Source organism: Aphelocoma coerulescens, unplaced genomic scaffold, assembly GCF_041296385.1.
Source record: "Aphelocoma coerulescens isolate FSJ_1873_10779 unplaced genomic scaffold, UR_Acoe_1.0 HiC_scaffold_73, whole genome shotgun sequence".
NCBI lineage: Eukaryota > Metazoa > Chordata > Aves > Passeriformes > Corvidae > Aphelocoma > Aphelocoma coerulescens.
In genome coordinates this window covers 22,137-41,269 of record NW_027184060.1, presented here as the reverse complement: position 1 = coordinate 41,269, position 19,133 = coordinate 22,137, and the positions used below count along the sequence as shown (strand labels likewise).

At 48.0% G+C, this 19,133-nt stretch overlaps 1 protein-coding gene across 3 annotated transcripts; it reads right to left on the bottom strand.

The window, feature by feature from the left end:
• Positions 1-1,944: 1,944 nt before the first annotated feature.
• LOC138102379 (ceramide synthase 4-like) lies at positions 1,945-19,079 on the bottom strand. Of its 3 annotated transcripts, none has more exons than XM_069000079.1 (13): positions 18,993-19,079; positions 17,260-17,360; positions 16,306-16,692; positions 14,682-14,885; positions 12,223-12,340; positions 10,180-10,298; positions 8,935-8,992; positions 8,335-8,385; positions 7,530-7,622; positions 6,547-6,675; positions 5,902-6,008; positions 3,963-4,107; positions 1,945-2,884 (listed from the first exon to the last, which is right to left on the bottom strand). In XM_069000079.1, exons 3-13 carry the CDS (start codon positions 16,353-16,355, stop codon positions 2,807-2,809), a joined length of 1,152 nt encoding a protein of 383 aa, XP_068856180.1. In that variant the 5' UTR covers positions 16,356-16,692; positions 17,260-17,360; positions 18,993-19,079; the 3' UTR covers positions 1,945-2,806. The 3 variants fall into 3 exon arrangements, with proteins under 3 accessions (XP_068856180.1, XP_068856181.1, XP_068856183.1); XM_069000082.1 differs by having other exon boundaries at positions 2,801-2,884; positions 3,963-4,028; XM_069000080.1 differs by lacking the exon at positions 6,547-6,675.
• Between the last annotated feature and the right edge of the window lie 54 nt (positions 19,080-19,133).

Below are 19,133 nucleotides of genomic sequence, written 5' to 3'. Positions count from 1 at the left end.
GGGCCGCCCATGCGGTGCCGCAGAGACGGCGTGGCCAGCAATGAGAGCATGGCCAGCGTTCCCCGGTATGGAGCCCCGGCGGGATCAACCTTTCAAGTGCAGCAAAGCTCTCTGAGAACTTTTCAACTGCTGGAACTTGAGAACAAACAAACCTACAGACACCAACCTTCTTCCAAGTCAGAGAAAAAGGAAAAGTGAGGACACGTGAGGAGAACCAACGCGACACCGAGGTCAGTGAAAACAAGGAGAGGGAAGAAGTGCTCCAAGTGCCGGAGCTGAAATTCTTCTGCAAGCCGTGGTGAGGACTGTAACACAACAAACTGTTTCCCTATAATTCAGGAGGTGCCTGGGGGGTGCAGATACCCACACGCAGCCCGTGAGGAACAGTGCTCACACTGGAGCATGTGGATACTGAAAAGCTGTAATCTAGTGAGGAACTCGAACAGAGAGAGAGGACCCTTGCTTCCAGAGAGAGAGGACCCTTGCTTCCAGACTAGCTCATCCTTAAAAGACTAAACCCCATGAACTAAAATGACCCACGCTAGGCAGTTGTGGGAAGACTGCTTGGCCCACGGGAGGGACTCACGTTACAGCACATCGGCCAGGCTGCTGTTTGTGAAAGTTAAAACCATGCTAGAGAAATTCTTAGAGAACTGTCCCCTGTGGGAAGGACCCCACAGCACAGCAGAAGAAAGAACTCCTTTCTCTGAACGAACTGAAGAAAGATTCTTAGAAAGTAAAATACTTACCAAAACCCCATGTTTTTTGTCCTTGAGCTGTCAGTGGGAAAGAGAGAGGGGGCTGGGAAGAAAATAAGTGTTCTAAAGGTTTATTTTAGTTCTTATTACCCTTTTTACTTTTAAATCTGTTAATAATTTTCTTTATACTGTTTAAGTTTTGAACCTGTTTTGTCTTAAAGTGTTCTTCCCCTAATCCTTATCTCAGTTCATGAAGTCTTTGTTTTAATTTCCCCTCCTCTGCTCAGCTGTAGCAGAGGAAAATACACGAGTAGGTTTTTGGGGGTACCTAGCACTTAGCCAGCGTCAAACCCTGACAGCAGGACTACGGACGCAGGGTGGTAGGGGACTGATCTCCAAGGGCACTCAGGCCTCCCAAGGGTGGAGAGAGAGTGAGTGACTGCCCTGCTGGTGCAGCAGAAGCAAGCTGGGAGGCTGCACGCACTGCAACTGCTGCTGTCACCTGTGTTGTCAGTCTGTTCTCTGATGGGACACAGCAAGAGAGTTCCTGAGCTGAACGATTAACATCTCCAGAGAAGGGGAGAGGCCTTAAAAACTGAGAGGTGCTGGTTAAAAGCAGCCCTGCCCCTCTGACAGCTCTGTCAGGATAGCAGGCCTGCAGACACAGAGCCCTCTAGGTCCAGTTTGGCTTCCCCTCCTTGCCAGCTCCCCTGCCAGAGCCAGGGATCCCATGATGGGGCTGCAGCAGCAAAGGCTGGGCCTGTTCTCTGGGCCCAGGGGCCAGTTGTGCCCTGCAGGCTGTATAAATCTTTTAAATGCTGAGATTCTCATGTATCATTTGGGGCTTTAAAAAAAAGCATGTACTTGAAGGGACAAGGGACAATAATTCATGGGCAAACCCTTACACCAAGGATCCCAATGAAGGGCCTTGTACCCCCACCAAAGTGCAGCTAGTGGGAGTGAGGTGACATCCTGCTCAAGGCTGGTGTTCCACAGGGAGAGGGTGGCTGCCTGCCTTCCTGCATTGCAGCCTGCAAACCCAAATTCCAGAGTCCTTCAAGGGAAAGCTGGTTCAGCCTTTGAGTTACATGATGTCAGGCTGCCAGCAAGTTTCAAAGAAGATTTTCCCACTGACATATGATCTGATGATCTAAAAAGATTTAATGCAAAATGTACATAAAACAGACTTTTTTTGTTTACATGTAATTAATTTTTTACATTTACTTTACTTTTTTTGTTACACTATAAATTCAGAAAATTAGATCTTATGCAAGAAATTATGAGGTGAAGCATCATCCAACCCCTAAACTATCCCATTAAGATGATAGTGTTGTAACACTCCTATTTTCCAATTTTAAAAATGAAATCTCAACAAAATTAATACATCCATATGGAAAGCTTCCATTTATTATGTATAATTTCTGGTGGAAAAGTGTGCATTTGGAAGAATTCAGTTCCTTTCAGTTTTAGGAGACTTCTCCCAGAGTAGACATTCAGTAAATAAAATCTTTTAGACATTAGAGCTATTTTGTAGAATTCATACAGCAAATACAGCTTGTATCATTTGGCCAGGCCTTAGTTGCAGAAGTGGTTTATCCCAGAGCCTGACCATTTTATACTACCAAAGTGAAAACTTATTTGCCATTTAAGCCAGTGCCTTTCACATGCAAGTCCTTTCATTGGGTGGCTGGCGATGACTGCTACTGTCTTCTGAAACTGCAAATTGGTTAAATCTTCCACAGTTTAATTTATTATCTCATGAACCTTTTGGGAAGGCTTTGAGATAATCCCAGATGGGAGTCATAACTTTAGCAGCTTGTTCAACCCCTCTTCTCCTTACACAGTGGGACTTTGGCTTGTAGACCCTTTTTTTCTGGATGAGTGATTATAGAGTAGTAATAAAAGAATAATCCTAATAGAAGAATTATAGAAAAAACTGAAGAGACTTAACTGCCTATAGATGTGATGAAATTCACCTCCACCTAGGCATTGGATGCTGATTCAGGCAGACTGCAGTGAAGCCCTGTCCAGCTTCTCCCCCAGCTCTTGTTCAGCCTTCCCACATTCAAAGACTGCTTGGATCTTGGTGATTTGCAGCAAGCCCTGTGTTATTCTTTGTTCTTTGCCAGATCCTCTCCTTCGCTCCTGTCACTCTCTTCAGTGTCACTTCTGGCATCTTGTCTTTTCTGAAGAAAAGAAAGTTTAAATGAGCTGCAAAACATATGTAATGGTGTATATTAAAGAGGACTAGTCCTGTTTTCATTCATAGCCCTGGGGACTTAACCTGGCAGCTAAAATAGAAATAAGAGGTGTGATCATATCCTTAAAGCCAGTGCTGCAATTGTCCCAGCATAGGGAGATTGACTTAAGCTGACAGATATTAACTCTGTTATGGTTTCACCTAACTTTTGAATGGTTTTTTTTTGTCACCCTAGTAAAGCTCTTGTAATGTGACTTCCTGAAAATAAGTTAATATTTATTCTATGTATAGTCGTTCTGCATATTTCCTATGCAATTTATTACTGTTGAAGCTGTGAAAGCCAACACAGATTCATCCAGCAAGCATATGGACTGGGCTCCTTATTTTGCAATTGTCTACAACCTCCATGAGCATATCCTCCATAATTTCCTCAGAAAAATGGCTTTTTCTTGTAATTTAGCTTTGATGAAGGGGTAACTCAAGAAAGGTGAAGGCATAGCACCAAAATTGCGGAGAGGTTTTTTTTGGCCACAGGTCCCCAGAGCTTTCACAAATCTTCTCAGATGCTCCCACGATGCCATCTGCCTACATTAGCAAGGCAGGCTAGGGAGCTCCCCTCTCTGTTGACAATGTTTCTCCCAATGATCCCTATACAAACTCTGGCATGCATCAAGAGCCTGTGGAAGGCACCCAAAACTCAGAAATGCAAATACACAGTGTGCTATCAACCAGGTTTACCTGGTTGTTCCTTCCTTACTCCACTTCAGACATACCAACAGGTTCCAGTTCTCCAAAACTACATACTGAGAAGTGATTAGGCAGTGAGGAGACAGGTCTGTGGATGGCTCCCATGTCACTAGAACACAGCTGCAAGCTAGAAGTGAGCTCCTGCTCTGATCTTCGTTATCCATACAACTCCCAACGTATGCCTTAAGAAGCTCCTGGGCTGTTTGTGGGGCAATCCCACTTCTCTCCTGCTTTCCTGCAGGCAGGTGGGAGTCACCCTGAACCTCATGCTCTCTCATGAGCAGTGGTGGCACAAAGGAGACAAAGACTTTTCATACCTCACCACGGAGGATGACATTGAAGATCATCTGGATGATCACATAGGACCAGAAAATGTGTAACAACTGCAGGATCATCAGGAAAGCACTTATGAGACAGCTTATGGGGAACAACGAAACTTTTGTCACAAAGTAATAATAAACGCTGTGGGAAAGAGGGAGAGGTAAATCAGAAGACAAAAGACTAAAGCAGGTTAAGTATCTTCAGACTTACAAGGATCAGGTTTCTTTCTGGGCAATGGCTTGGCTGATGTGTTCCCAGGGCAGAGCTGAGCTCAGCCAGGATGGCACCACCAGGCTTCACGCTGTGCCCAGCTCTCACAAAGCAAGTCCCAGAGGACCTGCAGATGCTCTGTATTAAAATCACCAACAATGCAATAGGCTTTGCAGACAGGTCAGTTATCAGAAACCTGCAATGCTCCCTAGAAGAGGCAGGAAGTGGCAACATTTCCCCTAAAATAAGTCTTGAGAGGAACTATGGACAGAAGTGAGACCATAAGGGGACCTCTCCACTGCCACTTATATAAAAAGATAACACATGGCTTTTTAAACTGAAGTTAGGGAAGAGTTAAGGGTGCAGATTATCAGCTGGGCATGGAATTACTTTTAGCAAAAGTCACAGAAAGTCTGTATCCTCAGTGACGAGAACAGAAAGGAGGAGACCACAGGTTTGGAAGTGGAAAGCAGACAGGACAGAGAGCAGTTCAGCATAGGAGAGAAATGATGAGTGCTAGTATGTGTCCTCCTCTACAAGTTACCTATGACATGAACATCTTAGCATATATTGTATGTTGGACACAGCGTGTATTTGCTCTGCACTTGTTTTCCTACACCTCTGCTGCTTGCTGTGGTGCTGAGAGGTGCTGATCTCAATGGACCTATCTGATCCAGGACACCTGTTACCTTTGTCCTTATACTGTGGGACAGCAGGTTGGGATACTGGGGCTTCGCACTTTGTAGCAGAGACAACTGAAGTTGCACTTGTTCTCAGGGAAAGTTGCCTAAAGCTTCTATTGCTTTTCTCTCTAAGGCAGCAATTTGACCACCCGAATACAGGACTTGTCATGCAAAGTCAGCCTCATAGGCATCCAGACTAAATGGCAGCACCACCAAAGCTCAAAACTCAACATCTTCAGTGGTGGTATGCAGCAAGGGCAGGGACATAGGACAGCAACAGAGACTTCTCCCTATGTGTGTATAGCATGTCCTATTTTTAAAATTCTTCTTGGTGTAACAAATGAAATGTTTGGTTTGAAAGAAAACAGAAAGCTTAGACTATAATGCAAGTGTTGTGGAATGAGTTTATGGGAAGTTAGCCACTATCAGCTTTTCTGGCAGTGGTAAGGAAAGAAGAACAACTTCAGCCCAGTTAAAGGCTGGAAGGGTCACCAGATGTGTGTACATAAAAGCCATTCTCCAAGGCTGGTGCCTGTGTGTGACTTCTGGAGGAATCATTGCCAATGCCCTCCCAACATGTTGAATGTCCCATCTCCTGAATCCCTCATGATTTTCTTGTTTTAGTTCAGATACGTGGTGGATCACCTTAAATTTACTGTGCTGTTTTTTCTGTACTAATTTTATCTTAATAGACCTTTAAGCTTTAAGGCCTTTTTTAGTCTGCTAAGAATTTCTTGGGAAATTCTAGCCAGTATGGTTTGCACCTTCTTTCTCTCATAGGAACCAGTGCTTATAACACAAGGAGTGGGAATATAGGGGCAGAGGCTGTGGCTCTAGATTAATTAGTAGAATTAATTCATTAATATAGTAAAAACCCGGGTGGTGGTTTTTGCTGTGGGTTCTTCTGTTCCAGTTGAATTGATCTTTGAACTTGTAGTGTTCTGTTCTCTGCCTTTCCTCCCCTCAGCATGGAGGGTCACCTCTCCAGAAGCTCAAACAGCCCATAATACCCACATTCAGAGGACAGAAAAATGTTACTCACATTAATGGGAAAATGACAAGCCGGGAGATGATGAAAACCACAGCGAAAACATTGAATACTGTTTCACAGACCCGCTTCCATTTCAGGTAATGGAGTATCTTGGCAAGCTGTAGAGAAACAAATTTCCATATACCCCTTGTGCCTGTGTTCTCCTTCCAGGGGCTGAGGGATTTCCCATGTCCTGCAAGGATGACCAGGCTTGTAGGGATGTATCCCAGTCCCTTTGCATCCAATTACTTTTCCACAAGAGCAGTAGAACCAGGACTTCCTAAATTCACTGTCACTGACGTACATGTGTCCCACTCATGTGTCATGTGTAGCAACGTGCACAGGTGCCAGTGCTGCCCACAGGCATGAGCACAGGCCTGCAACTGGGAGAGTGACTTTTTACACAGGCAACAGTTTTAAACTAGGAGAGACTTAGATGTTAGGAAGAAATTATTTACTCAAAGGGTGGTGAGGCCCTGGCACAGGCTGGCCAGAGAAGCTGTGGTTGCCCCATCCTTGGGATAGGTTGAATGGGTCTTGGAAAAATCTGATCTAGTGGAAAGTGTCCCTGCCCATGGCAGGGGGTTGGAATGAGACGGGCTTTAATGTCCTTTCCTGCCCAAACCATTCCATGATTTCCAGGTGGGGGTAACGCACCTCTAAAATATAATCAGAGGCATCATGGACCAGCATGACTATCATCCCAAACCGAATCATATTGGCACAGTAGGAGACAAAGATCAGAGTGATGGTGGCGATGTGGTGGATAATCTGTTCCTTAAAGTCCTGGCATGAGAAGAGAGATTGTCAGGCTTACCTTGCCCTGGCAGCATCTGTTCCTGAATGCTCCTGCCTCACTAGGATGTGTCAAACACGTCCACAAAGCATCAGTGCTCCCCACCACACTACAGCTCTCTGAGGTCCTGCACAATCTTAAGAAGAAAATCTCCTCCTTTATGCCCAGTTAATGGAAACCCAGACAAATACCTGTGAGATATGTGTAGGTGCAAACATGCTGAAAGACAGATTTTTATAAGTTTCCATGAATCAATCTGCCCTTCCAAAACTGCTCTCTTAATACCCCCTATTTACTTCCAGATCCGTCCTCTGTGTATTGAAGAACCTTTTGTAAGGACAGTAGATTGCCCTTGGCCTGGGGCAGGTCCTATCCATGGGCTATAATGGAGGAGCTCTTCAACTGCCCATGCCTCTTCAATTGCCCAAATTGAAATGCTGCAAAAGTCACACATACACTTAGAGACCCTCATCAGGGCAGGCCAGGTCCTTCCCATCAGGAGGACACAGCCCTCTGGTGCAGGCAACATCTGAGAGCTGGAAAGGCCATGATGCCATGTTCACCCAGTGCCTGTCCCTTGACCAGCCATGGGAACCCCTGTGTCAGCTCCCAGCACTTGCCCAGCCTAGCAGGCAGGAAGGCCATGCCACACACGAGCAGGGCCCAGTGCAAGGTGCAGAGGTGGGATACGAGAGCTGAAGGGGCCCATGTGCACAAGGGTCTCCACAGCAGCACTTGTGCCTTCTCCTTTGCACCCCTGGGGAGCTGACAGCGGGACGGGGGCACAGCCTCACGGTGGGGGCTGACTGAGCCATCTGGTTGTGGTTGTGCTGCTGACACTTACCTTCCTCTTCACATCAAAGGGCAGGGTGGCCACCAGTGAGCAGTAGAAGGAGAGCTCCAGGAGGTAGAACGAGCCCAATACAGGTGATAGAGGCTGTAAGACAAGTGATAGGCAGTTTGACAGCCCTGCCTAGCCCTGGGTTCAGGAGAGGGGAGGAGTCTTCCTGGGCAAAGCCCCTTCATTCAACCCATGTTTGGGACAGCAGGTGTTGGTCATGCCTAAATTTTCCTGTTCCCACTGACTGAACCGTTTGCTGATGCACTGACAAGGTCAGCCCAAAGCCAGGACTAGCCCTGGCCTGTCTGCAAAGGGGCTGGGAGCAGCTGGGAACCCCTCTCCAGGGGTTCAGATACCTCATCTCTGTCCCTTCTTTGAGAGGTCAGACATCCTGACCACCTTTTGTGACCACAGAGAGTCACTTCCAAACAGACTTGGGTGACAGAGAAACTCAGTGAGAAGAGGTGCCTGCTCTGAGCAGAGCTCTCCTTAGGCTGTCACGTGGAGCACGTGTGAGGAGCTCATCAAGCAGATGTCAAACTGTTTGCCAAGATGCATAATGTGAGGCTGAGACCAGAGGGGTGTTGAAATAAGACAGGTGGATATAATGAGTTGTAAGTATAAAGCTTTTTGTCATAAGGTTGTGCTGTCTCCATGCTTGAAGGTTTTCAAAACTAAACTGGAAAAAACCTTAGGTAACTTGGTCTGATCTCACAGCTAAGTGCTGCAAGCAGGAGGTCAGACAAGAATCTTCCTGATCTCTCTTCCAATATGAATTATCTTGTGATTCCATGTATTTGCTGCTCACCTGTTGTGGGAATTTCAACCAGCACACGGTGTGGTCCCAAAACCAGGGCTTCTGTGTATAGAGAAGGCAGCAGTAAGAACCCAGAGCCTTTTAATGACATGTAAAGACCATGGGAAGAGGTACTCCAAGAATTCAGTGTGCCCATGCTAGATCAAATCTGGCTTTGAGCTTTGGAGAAAGTGGTTGGCAAAATGCATTTATCATTAGTGAATGTACAGGATGTCATATGGAGAGTCTTTGGAGCAGTGGGCAGCAGGCACAGTGAGGACAGGTCCTGCTCTTGTCTGAGATGCAAGAGCTGTGTGTGGGTACCTGTGGGGAAGCACTTACACAAGGATCTAAGACAAGAACAGCAGGGTAACATCACTGACACCTAGCCAGGTCCACCCAGGGAAAAAGGAACTGCTGACTCAGGATTGAGGATGATTCTGCTCCATACCCCTGAATTTGTCCTTCTTTGGCTTTGCACCCATAGTCATGACCACACATGGTCTTCCAATGGGTTCTTTAGAGTGGCCTGGGACTATCGGCCTCATTTGCAATGAACAAAGAACCCTTGAAAGGTGTCACTTCACAGCATGACCCTGCTCACATACTTACATCATACAGAAGAGCCAGTCCAGAGAAGAAAGAGGTGAAATAGAAAGTAAATCTCCAACTAAAACAGAAAACAAGGAATTAAGACCACCTCCAGAACTGAAACAGCTCCCCAGGCTGTGCCCAGGATGCCCACAGGAGAACCTACGCTTGTTTGGACAGAGATTTGCAGAATCTCAGCTCTGTTGGCACATGGAAGCATGTGCTGTAAGGCAGCAGGGTACCCACTGCCCAGCGAGGCTCTGCTGAGGTCCACGCTTTGCCCAAATTCCTTGGGCATTCCATCAGTGTCTAAAAGGATGCAGTAAGATGCCTCTCCCTGTCTCCTTTTGTTGTGTGGATGTTTGTAGATCACCTATCAAATGCTTATACACCCCAGACAGTGGAAGGCACCCAATTTTTCTCAGTGATGGCACAGGAATACTGGGGGATTTATTACTTTCTTCAGAAATGCTGCAGTAGGAAGCACTGAACAAGATTTCAGGTGGAGAATATTTTTTAAACATAATAACACGATTCAAGCACTGAATAATTTCTTTTTCAGAGGGGGAAGAAGAGTAGATCTCTTAACTGATGGGGGTCTTTATGCATATACAGCATTAAACCTCAAGGTGAGAACCAGAGATAGCTTAATTATCTTGATCAAGACACTTGGTGACTCCTCCCCCCACCCTGACTCCATGTATTACTGAGATATGCAGGAAGATTTAATATAAGAGAGCAAACAACTTGGGAAAAAGGAAAGCTATGAAGATTTTGGTGCTTTCTTGTGTTTTTCAGTTTTAACCTCCCTCCTTCATGGCTTGCACTGCCTCCTAACTGCACTTCATGGATTCATTTTCTGCCCAATCATATCCATGCTGACAATATCTTAAAATTTTAATTTTGTATCAAGATCATCTTTGAAAAGAAGTTTAATACATTTTACAAGTGGCTTTGGTGTTCATAATCCCTCTGAGCTTTCAAGATTTAAACCTGTTCTCCAGTAAGGCCAGTAGACTCTGTTGAGGCAAATTTAACTTTTCAAAGGTAAAAATGGGAAGGAAGGAGGGAGGGAGGGAGCTGGCAGTGCTGTGGGGGGCTCTGTTGTCAGCGTGTGCAGTAATGGCACCCAGCCATGGCACAGAGGCTCTGCTCGCAGCCACAGCAGCTCCCCTGGGAGCGTGTTTGGGGAAAGGACAGGGCAGAGCATAGTGATGACATGCAGACCCACTGGAGGTCTCCATCACCAAAAGCAGACCCAACTACCTGGCCTCACAGAACTTCTTCATCAGCCTGGGGTGGTCCTGGGCCCGCCGGTGCCTGAACCAGGTCTCCACATTTCTGACCGGCAGGTCACTTTTCTTGGCCAGTGAAACCAGCTCCTCCTGCAAAACAGAGCAGGGAGGAAGGACTGAGCCTTTTGGAGGCTGTCATTCCCTGGGAGGGAGGAAGAGCTCTGCTCCCAGGAGCTGCTTCTGCCTGTCCACCTTTCCTCAAAGAACACCTTTCTTTGGAAAAAAATTGCATCAACTCTATTTGCATTTGTGAAATCCCAGATTGTTTTGGCCATTTAAAAACTCCAATTCAGACATATATAAATGCAGGTTCAGAAGTAAACACAACCTCTCCCTGTTTACATTTTGCCAGCTGTACACAATGGGATGCAATGTCTGGCTATAGAAGTCTAAATACATTTTTTTCCACCTCTAATACAATTTTGGCTTATAATTATCAGCTACAGATGGAAAACCTGAAGATAAAAGAAGTTTCATCTTGTAAAGTTAAAGAAACAGACACATGGTTCACTCCATAATGTCAATAAACCATTCAGCTGTTGAAGTGGCACAGTCACAGGCTCAAAGCCATCAATTCCATCATCCTCATTTTCTGCATGAACTCCAAATAACATGACAAGAGTTAAGGTTTATAAACTGTGATTGAAATGAATGTAAAGATGAGCTCATGAGCATTTTATAATTAATCTGACAAAGCTTCATACAGATTAAATTATTTTTTTAATCCATGCATCAGTGTGTCATGATCCAGGCCCAGAGATCATGATCTTGGTGGTGAATGGAGCTAAATCCAACTGGAGACTGGTGACCAATGGTTTTCCCCAGGGCTCAGTTTTGGAGCCAGTCGTATTTAATATCTTCATTGATGATGTGGAAGAGGGGATCAAGGACACCCTCAGTCATTTCACAGATGACACCAAGCTGGCTGGGATGTTGATCTGCTGGAGGGCAGGAATGCTCTGCAGAGGCAATTTGACCAGCTGGATCAATGGGCCAAGGCCAGTGGTGTGAGGTTCAACAAGGCCAAGTGCCAGGCCCTGCCCTTGGGTCACAAGAGCCCCATGGAACACTCCAGGTTCAGGGCAGAGTGGTTGGAAAGCTGCCAGCAAAGAAGGGCCTGGGGGTGCTTGTGAATAGTGGCTGAACATGAGCCCAGAAGTGCCCAGGCGGCCAAAAAGGCTAATGGCACCTGGCCTGTAGCAGCCATAGTGTGGCCAGCAGGACCAGGGCAGTGACCGTCCCCCTGTGCTGGGCACTGGTGAGGCATTTCACATCCTGGGTTCAATTTTAGGCCCCTCATGACAAGAAAGTCATTGAAGGGCTGTAGCATGTCCAGTGAAGGGAACAGAGCTGGAGAAGGGTCTGGAGCACAAATCTGATGAGGAGCAGCTGAGGGAGCTGGCAGGGCTCAGCCTAGGGCGAAGGAGGCTCAGGGAAGACCTTCTTGCTCTCTGCAAGTCCCTGACAGAATAAGATGAAATGGCCTCAAGTTGTGCCTGGGGAGGTTTAGATTGGAAAAACTTGAAGCCCTGGCACAGGCTGCCCAGGACAGTGGTGGAGTTCCCATTCTTGAAGAGATTTAAAACATGTGTAGATGTGGTACGTGGGGATGTACTGATGGCCTTGGCAGTGCTGGGAGAATGGTTGGACTTGGTGATCTCAGAGAGCTTTTCCAACCTAAGTGATTCTGTGATTCTGAAGGACTTGCAGTTCTGCCAAAAATAAGCAGCTGTAATAGTCTCTACCCAAAGGGGTGGTGGCTGCCTTCTCGCCAGAGCCAGCAGCTCTCACAGCAGCTGCTGTGTTTGACATGCAGCAGGTCAGGAGGTGCTGTGATTGCAGCTGTTGAACATGTTGGAAGCTGCTGCAATATCTGCTTATACATCTTTCCCAGGAAAAGTGTTTAACAGTAACTGCCTTGCTTGTGAGGCTGGTTTGCCTGGCCTGGGGTAGAGACAGAAAGAGGTGTTGCTCGCCTGGGCTCTTGGGACAATGAGACACAGGGGACACTCACCTTCTTTGGGGTTTTGCCCAGCAGAATGTAGAAGCCTTCCAGCGTGGCATTGGTCTGAACTTTGGGCCTCTGCTTGTCACTCACCCCCAATGCCCTGCCCAAGGGCAGAGCCACGGTCCTGTAAGAGGAAAGAGTTCTGGCAGGAGAGGACCTATGTGCCCACACTGGCAGCCAGGGTCAGCCACCAGGAAGATGCTGCCAGTGCCGTGTTCTGTGCTGGATGTACTGCCCCAGCACTCCAGCACTGCCAGAGTGCACACCCAGCCCAAGGCACAGCCCAAGGCTCCCAGTACTGCTCCAGCACACGCTCAAGGCTTGGTGGCTCTGTCAGGCCAATGCCCTTTCTTCAGAAACACAATGGCACCAAGGCAAAATTGAGGATGCACAGTGGAGACAACAGTAACAATGGCTAAATAAGCAATAATTAATTTTGCTGAGGCAACAGGACACAGAGCATGCCTCTGTGTTGGAGTGCATGCTGGTCCTCTTTCCAGTGCTCCTGAGCAATCCAGAGGATGCCACAAAACCAGTCTGTAAGTGTCTGAGTGTCCCATGGGCTCTGAGCCCAGGGTACCTGACCACTTGCTGCAGCAGGAGCCAAGGACAGAACACGTGGGGATATGCTGGCTCCTGCAGGAAACCCCAGCTAAGCTCTAGTGGGAGGCATTGTGTTCCAAATCATGTTGTTTCTAGGAAGCCAGGCAAGTGTAACTTGCCTTCCTGTCTTTGAGGGAAGACCGGATGACCCTGGAATTAACTCTGGCTCTTCCTACAGCCCTCATCTGCCACATCTTCTCACATGGCTGTGCACTGCAGGCAGGAACCAGCACTGAGGGCAGACGGTTCAGTGCTCCCCAAGCTCCTCCAGGAGAGACCCCCTGTCCCAGCTTAGGGCAGGTTTGCTGACCACAGCTTTGCCACTTCATGTCCTTCCCTCTTCCCCCGCTGAAGTCCTGCTCTGCCTGGTGGGAAGCATCCTGGCAGCTCTGCCCACACCAGCACACGGCCCTGCTTTAACTGACCGGCTTCCAATTTCCCGTGCTGAGGGCTGGTCTGTACCTCCCCATGCATCCTTGTTCCTGGAAAACGGGCTCAAAGCCCTTCCTGAATCTCATGGGATGAGCAATGTGGATCTGCCTTGTGGTGATCTGAGGTTTTTACTGTAGTTTCATATGTTTTCTGTACCCCAGTGCTTCATCCCTACCTTCCCCACTCCTACTCCTAGTTGATTTACCCCAGACCCAAGCCGCTCCCCCGGTGCTCCCTATATGGTAGTTCTCCTCCCCTTGTTCTGGCTCTCTCCCTATCAATCACCCAAACCCCTCCTGTTGTTCCCGAAGGTTCGGTGTCCATCACCTGAGCCCTCCCTAATTACCCTGATATGGCCCCCGTCAGTCCCCCGAGATCCTGCTCCTTCGGATACCTCCCCTCTTGGAAATCCCCTAAACCTCGACGCCCCATTGGGGCATGTGACCCCTCTCCCTCCACCCACCAAGACCATTGGACCAGATGTGAGTCCATCCCTTCAGCATCCCTCCCTCCTAATCCGTTTATTGGTCCCTAGTTGGTTTACTCCCCTTGTTCACCCTCCCTTTGTAAGGCATGGGCGCGGGGCTGGCGGGGCTTGTCCTCGGTGGATTCTCTTCCATCAACTTGGATTAGCCCCCGGGGCGAGCCTCCTCGCTACTTTTTCTCTCTCCCCTCGTCGGGGGCTGCTGGCTGCTACAGTGTCCGGAGCCGGTGCTCCGCAGGGTAGAGCTGAGGCTTCAGAGGAGCAGCTCTAAAGCTCCGTGCCTCCGGCTGCTCCCCACTCCTGCCGCACACCGCTGGAGCTGGCCCGGGCAGTAGAGAGCAGCGGTCCATGTGCCACTGCCTCACTTCCACACACAAGTTCTGGGGAGATGCCAGCCAGTCCTCAGGCTCCCCTGGGGTGATGTGCCTGCAGCTGGGACGCTGGAGTGCATCATCACCCCTGACAGAACTGGGGTCCTCTGGTGTCAGGAGGAGAAAGCAGGGCAGAGCTGGGCAAAGAGTGGTGTGAGCAAAGTGGTCCCACAGCAGCCCTAAGAGCTCCAGGGTAGGGAGCTCACATGGCACCTTCAGGAGCATCCTCTGGGATCAGGCTGAACCCTGGCTCAGCTACGGGCTCCCAGCACTGACATACCCAGTAAATCCCTTATCTGCGTTGCAAGCTCCCTAATCTGTCTTGGCCTGTCTCCGGACCCTCCATGCACAGCTGAGATGTGACTGAGAGATGGACTTTTCACACCTACAGGTACAGGAGAGAGGGAGGGCAGAGGAAAGAGCTGCCACACAAATCCCATGTGCTATGAAAAGCAGAAAGATTCATTATTTTTGGGGACATGTACACTTTGTGGTGGTCAGGAGGCAGGTAAGGATTATTCTGGAGCAGCCCTGGTGGCAACCAGCACAGGAGAAACCAGAGGTGCTGCACTCACCTTTCAAAGATGAATCGGACAAAGATCAATAGCAGGGCACCAGGGATGCAGAGCAGGAGGTGCTGAGGCTGCGGGTAGCGTACGTCTGCAGACTCCTTCAAATCTTCCCAGGTAGCTCCAGGTGGCAGCCAGTATTCATGGTGCCAGAACCCCTCTGACACTCCCATTCTGGTCAAGATGGTGGGCACAGAAAGCAGAGGCTGCCTGCAGCAAGCAGGTATTACTAAGGCATAAAGCTCACTGCTAAATCAGGATTCCCAACTCAACTGCTAAATCAGGATTCCCAACTCAACAGCTCATCACTCACTGTCCCCACCTCTTGCTCAATCCCATGAGTATGTCAGACTAGTTGAAATAGCATCACTTGTTTTGACCTGCCTGTGAGCTTGGGGGTGGGGTAAGATGTCCTAGTACAAGAGAGTAATTTAGTGGGTGTTGAGGAGGTGGCTGATTTCAATGTCATTCTGCTTCACAGATGACTGAAGTCCCTACCTGGTGACACTATCAGCTGGGGCATCTCTCTTGTCCCCTCTTTCTACCAGGCTTTTCCTTCTCAGGCTGTGTCATACATGAAATCCCTAATTAGCTTGGTCTTTGCATGTTAAGTGCCTTAATTAGTTAATTTTGAGTTAAACAGCTCTTTTAATTGAATGATAAAGTTAAACCATCAACCCAGGTACAAAAATCAAGCCTTATTATTATTAGGGTTTTCACTATCAAGCTTCATTATTAGTGTTTTCACTTGTTCAAAACAGTGTATTTGCACTAATCCCAGTTAAAATTCCCAGTTAAAAGTTTCCTAGTTAAAAATCCCTTTTTCAAACTTTAAACCACTTGTACACTGTAAGAGTTGTTTCTCCTATGTTCATTGTCTGTTTCTGTGGATGTTTTGGGAGGTATTGGATGTATTTTAATGGTTTTTTTGGCGGGTTTTGCTTTGCACTTTAGTCTCGGGACTAACTCCAAAACCCCAGTCCTAACAGCCAATTGCTATTTTTAGCCCCATAGCCCTTATTCTTCAAGTAAGCCCCATAGCAACCTGAATCTTAATGAGGGCATGTTACCACCCTTCAGCTGTTACCACCCCCCTGACAACGACGAGCCATGGGTAGACAGAGATGATCTGTCAAAAGGAAAGCCCCAATCACTTTGGACCAAAGGGGTGTGCTGTGGGCGGGCTGTGGGCGGGCTGTGGGCAGGCTGTGGGCGGGCTGTGGGCAGACTGGGGCGGAGCAAAGGCACTATAAAACAACGAGGCCAAGCCTCAGAGCAGCACAGACCATTGTAGATCAGCTGCAGTGGACGTCAATGCTGGGTACTTAAGCCTTACTCCTTTTAAGGAGCCTTTAATAATTTTTACCTTTGACTTTTGGATTAGCTGAAAGTCAGCCCAGCACTGCAAGTTCTTCTACTTGAGGTCCAGTGCTGTCTAAGCCTGAAGATCTCTAATCCCTGCGCTCCTGGGGCATACCTCCTGAGCCACTAGGATCCCAAATTTTTATATTTTGCTAATCTTTGTAATTTTTCAATTTTTCCGTTTTTAATAAATTATTTTAATTTTTACTAAGAGTGGTCTTATTCCTCACAGGCTGCAAAACCCTCATCAGTTAATCAACACTGATACCTGGCTGAGGGTGGGGATGGAGGTCCTAGGGGAAGACTGTCTACATCCATTAAAATCTTCTGGCATCTTCAGGGCCCCAGCAGTCTCAGTTTTGGTTCCTTCATCTTGGCCAGAAACATCCCATATCCTGTTTGCATTTTGAACCATCATGTCCTGAGCACAAAGCTGAGGCACTGCTCCCCAGAGCACTTCTGGGGTGCTCACACACAGCCCAGCACTTCACCTTTTCTTGTGCATCACCTTCCTCTGCTCCACTCAGCTTCAGCTGTGTTCTGTCAGTCTCTCAGTGCTGTGAAGTGCAGCAGCCAATCTGCAACACCATCTTGAGGAACCTTCATTATCGGCTGATTTTGCCATCTGCCTTTCCCTCCCCCTTTTTGGGGGCACCTGCAACAACACACAGCTGAAAACAATCCATGTTGGTCTCTCATAGTCACCTCAGGTGGATTTCCTCAGGCTGGTGAGGGACATTTCTGAATGCCTTTGCAAAGCTGAGCAGGGTGCAGGTTCTCTCCACTACATGTGCTCACCAATTCTTTGGGGTAACTCCAGCAGAGTGAGACATAACTTCCCCACAAACCACCCCATGGGGACTCTTTCCTATTATGTTCATGTCTGTTTCCAAAAATTCTATCACATACAGTACTTTCTACTGCTCTGACCAGTCTGCATGTCAGACTACAGAGAGCTGTAGCTTCTCACATTGGCTTGAAGCAGATCCTCTTGGAATGTGGCCTCAGTGAGATGTCAGGTATTGGACCCTCTCTCCCTCAGCTGGGGAGCCATACAGGGCAGCTCACTGCATTTCTTGTCTCTAGCCTGACCTGTCTCAGTGTTCCTGCTGTCTGCCACCATCATCTCTGAATCAGCTGTCTTGCCAATGTTTCAGAGACTGGTATTGCCTTTCAAGTTGTTTCTCACGATGTTTTTTGACCTGCTTTATCACATGCTTACATTCATCTGACAAAGTTGTAGGTCCTTCCCCTTGTTTAGACACGACTTCAGCTTTTTGAACAAGGCCTTGCCCTTATCTGCAGGCACTGTGTCTGCTGTACCTGTGAGAATGAGAAAAGCAATGTCGTTCCAAGTGCACCCACCCAAGAAAAGGTTCCCTTGGGCACACATTTCTGAGTGAAATAATGTGATGTATGGAGATCTTTGAAATTTACTGTGTGCAGGAGGAAGGAAACAACTATGCCAAACTATTTTTAAAACGAGCCAAAATGGTACCAGATGTCCACATCTACTGGAGTCAGCAGATTCATGTTAGCCCTAATTTTGAGCTAGGACAGCCTGGGGGCCACACTGTGCCAGCCTTGACTCACCCACCTCACAGCAGCCTGGAAGCATCAGTATATGCTCTTTTACTCGTGGCTCACCTGGAGCTGGCTGCCTCATCTCCCACAGCTGCTCACTAACATTGTGTGATGTGCATCTCGTCTGTGCTCACGGGGGATCCAGGTATGGGGGAAAAGAGAGTCAGGCCCTGCTGTGGTGCCCAGTGCTCCATCTCTCCATTAGAGAGATGCTGAGGGAGATCAGGGTGGTCAGCCTGGAGAAAAGGAGGCTCAGGGTGATCTTCTCACTCTCCACAACTCCCTGACAGGAGGGTGCAGCCAGGTGGGGGATGGGCTCTGCTCCCAGGGGACAGGGACAGGAACAGAGGAGAAGGACTCAAGCAATGCCAGGGGAGGTATGGGTTGGACACAAAGAAGAATTTTTTCATGGAAAGGGTTGTTAAACATTGGAATGGGCTGCCCAGGGAGGTGGTGGAGTCACCATTCCTGGAGGTAATTAAGAAGTGACTGGACTCAGTGCTCTGCTCTGGTTGACAAAGTGGTGACTGGTCACAGGTTGTACTTGATGATCTCAAAAGCCTTCCCCAGCCTAATGGGTTTGGTGGTTCCATGATCTGCTCTGCTGGGTTTCTCAGCAGACAAGTGACAGACTTGCTGCAGGTTTTCTACAACAACTGCTCTGTGGGGGAAGCTGTGAGGCCCCATGTGTGAAGAGAGGAGGGGATGGATACATTAACTTCTTAAACACTATCACACTACTAAGAAGCTTCCCAGCCCTGGAGCAAACATAAAGAGAGAAGGTGGAGCAAGGAGGGAGCAGGGAGGAAACTGAATGCTTCTTTGACCTTTACCAAGTTGATGGCAAGTAAACAAATTCAGCAGCTGATCGGCCTCGACTCATCACTGTCCTGCTCAGTTCCTCAGCTAAAGGCAGCACTCAGTAGTTCTTGCTCAAATCCAACAGCTCTCCTGTATCCTTGATGTGTCCTTTAACAAGAACCAGATTTGCCTCCTAAAGGAGTTTATCTCAGTCTTCAGGGACACAACAAAGCCCTGAGGATCAAATCCAGCAGGCATTAACATACACTGGCTCCACTGGCCATTGTGCAGACTCTGGGGAGCATTCTGCTCCTTGGAGGAGAGGTGGTGTGATTTTACAACAGGGATCTTCCCATGCCTCCTAAAACCTCACAGAAAAGAAGAATAGATAATAATTTCTCTCCTCCTACCCTCGCAAGGCCGAAGCACCTCCCCAGTGTTGCCATCTTGGACTTGCCACTGTCCTGGCAGTACCAAATAACCTGGCCTGCCCCCAGGTCTAGTGTAGGGATGTCCCAAATTGTCCCTTGTTCCAGGGCCAAACACAGTATTACTGAGCAGGAGACAAACCTGGCAGCTGCAGTTCTTTACTGGCATGGCTCAGTGTGGCTGTGTGTCCTGTGTATGCAACGTCTTCCCCTTGGCAGTGGCACCCACATGGGTCCCCCTCATCACATGTAGGGTGCAGCCAGCCAGGTTTACCTCCTGGTG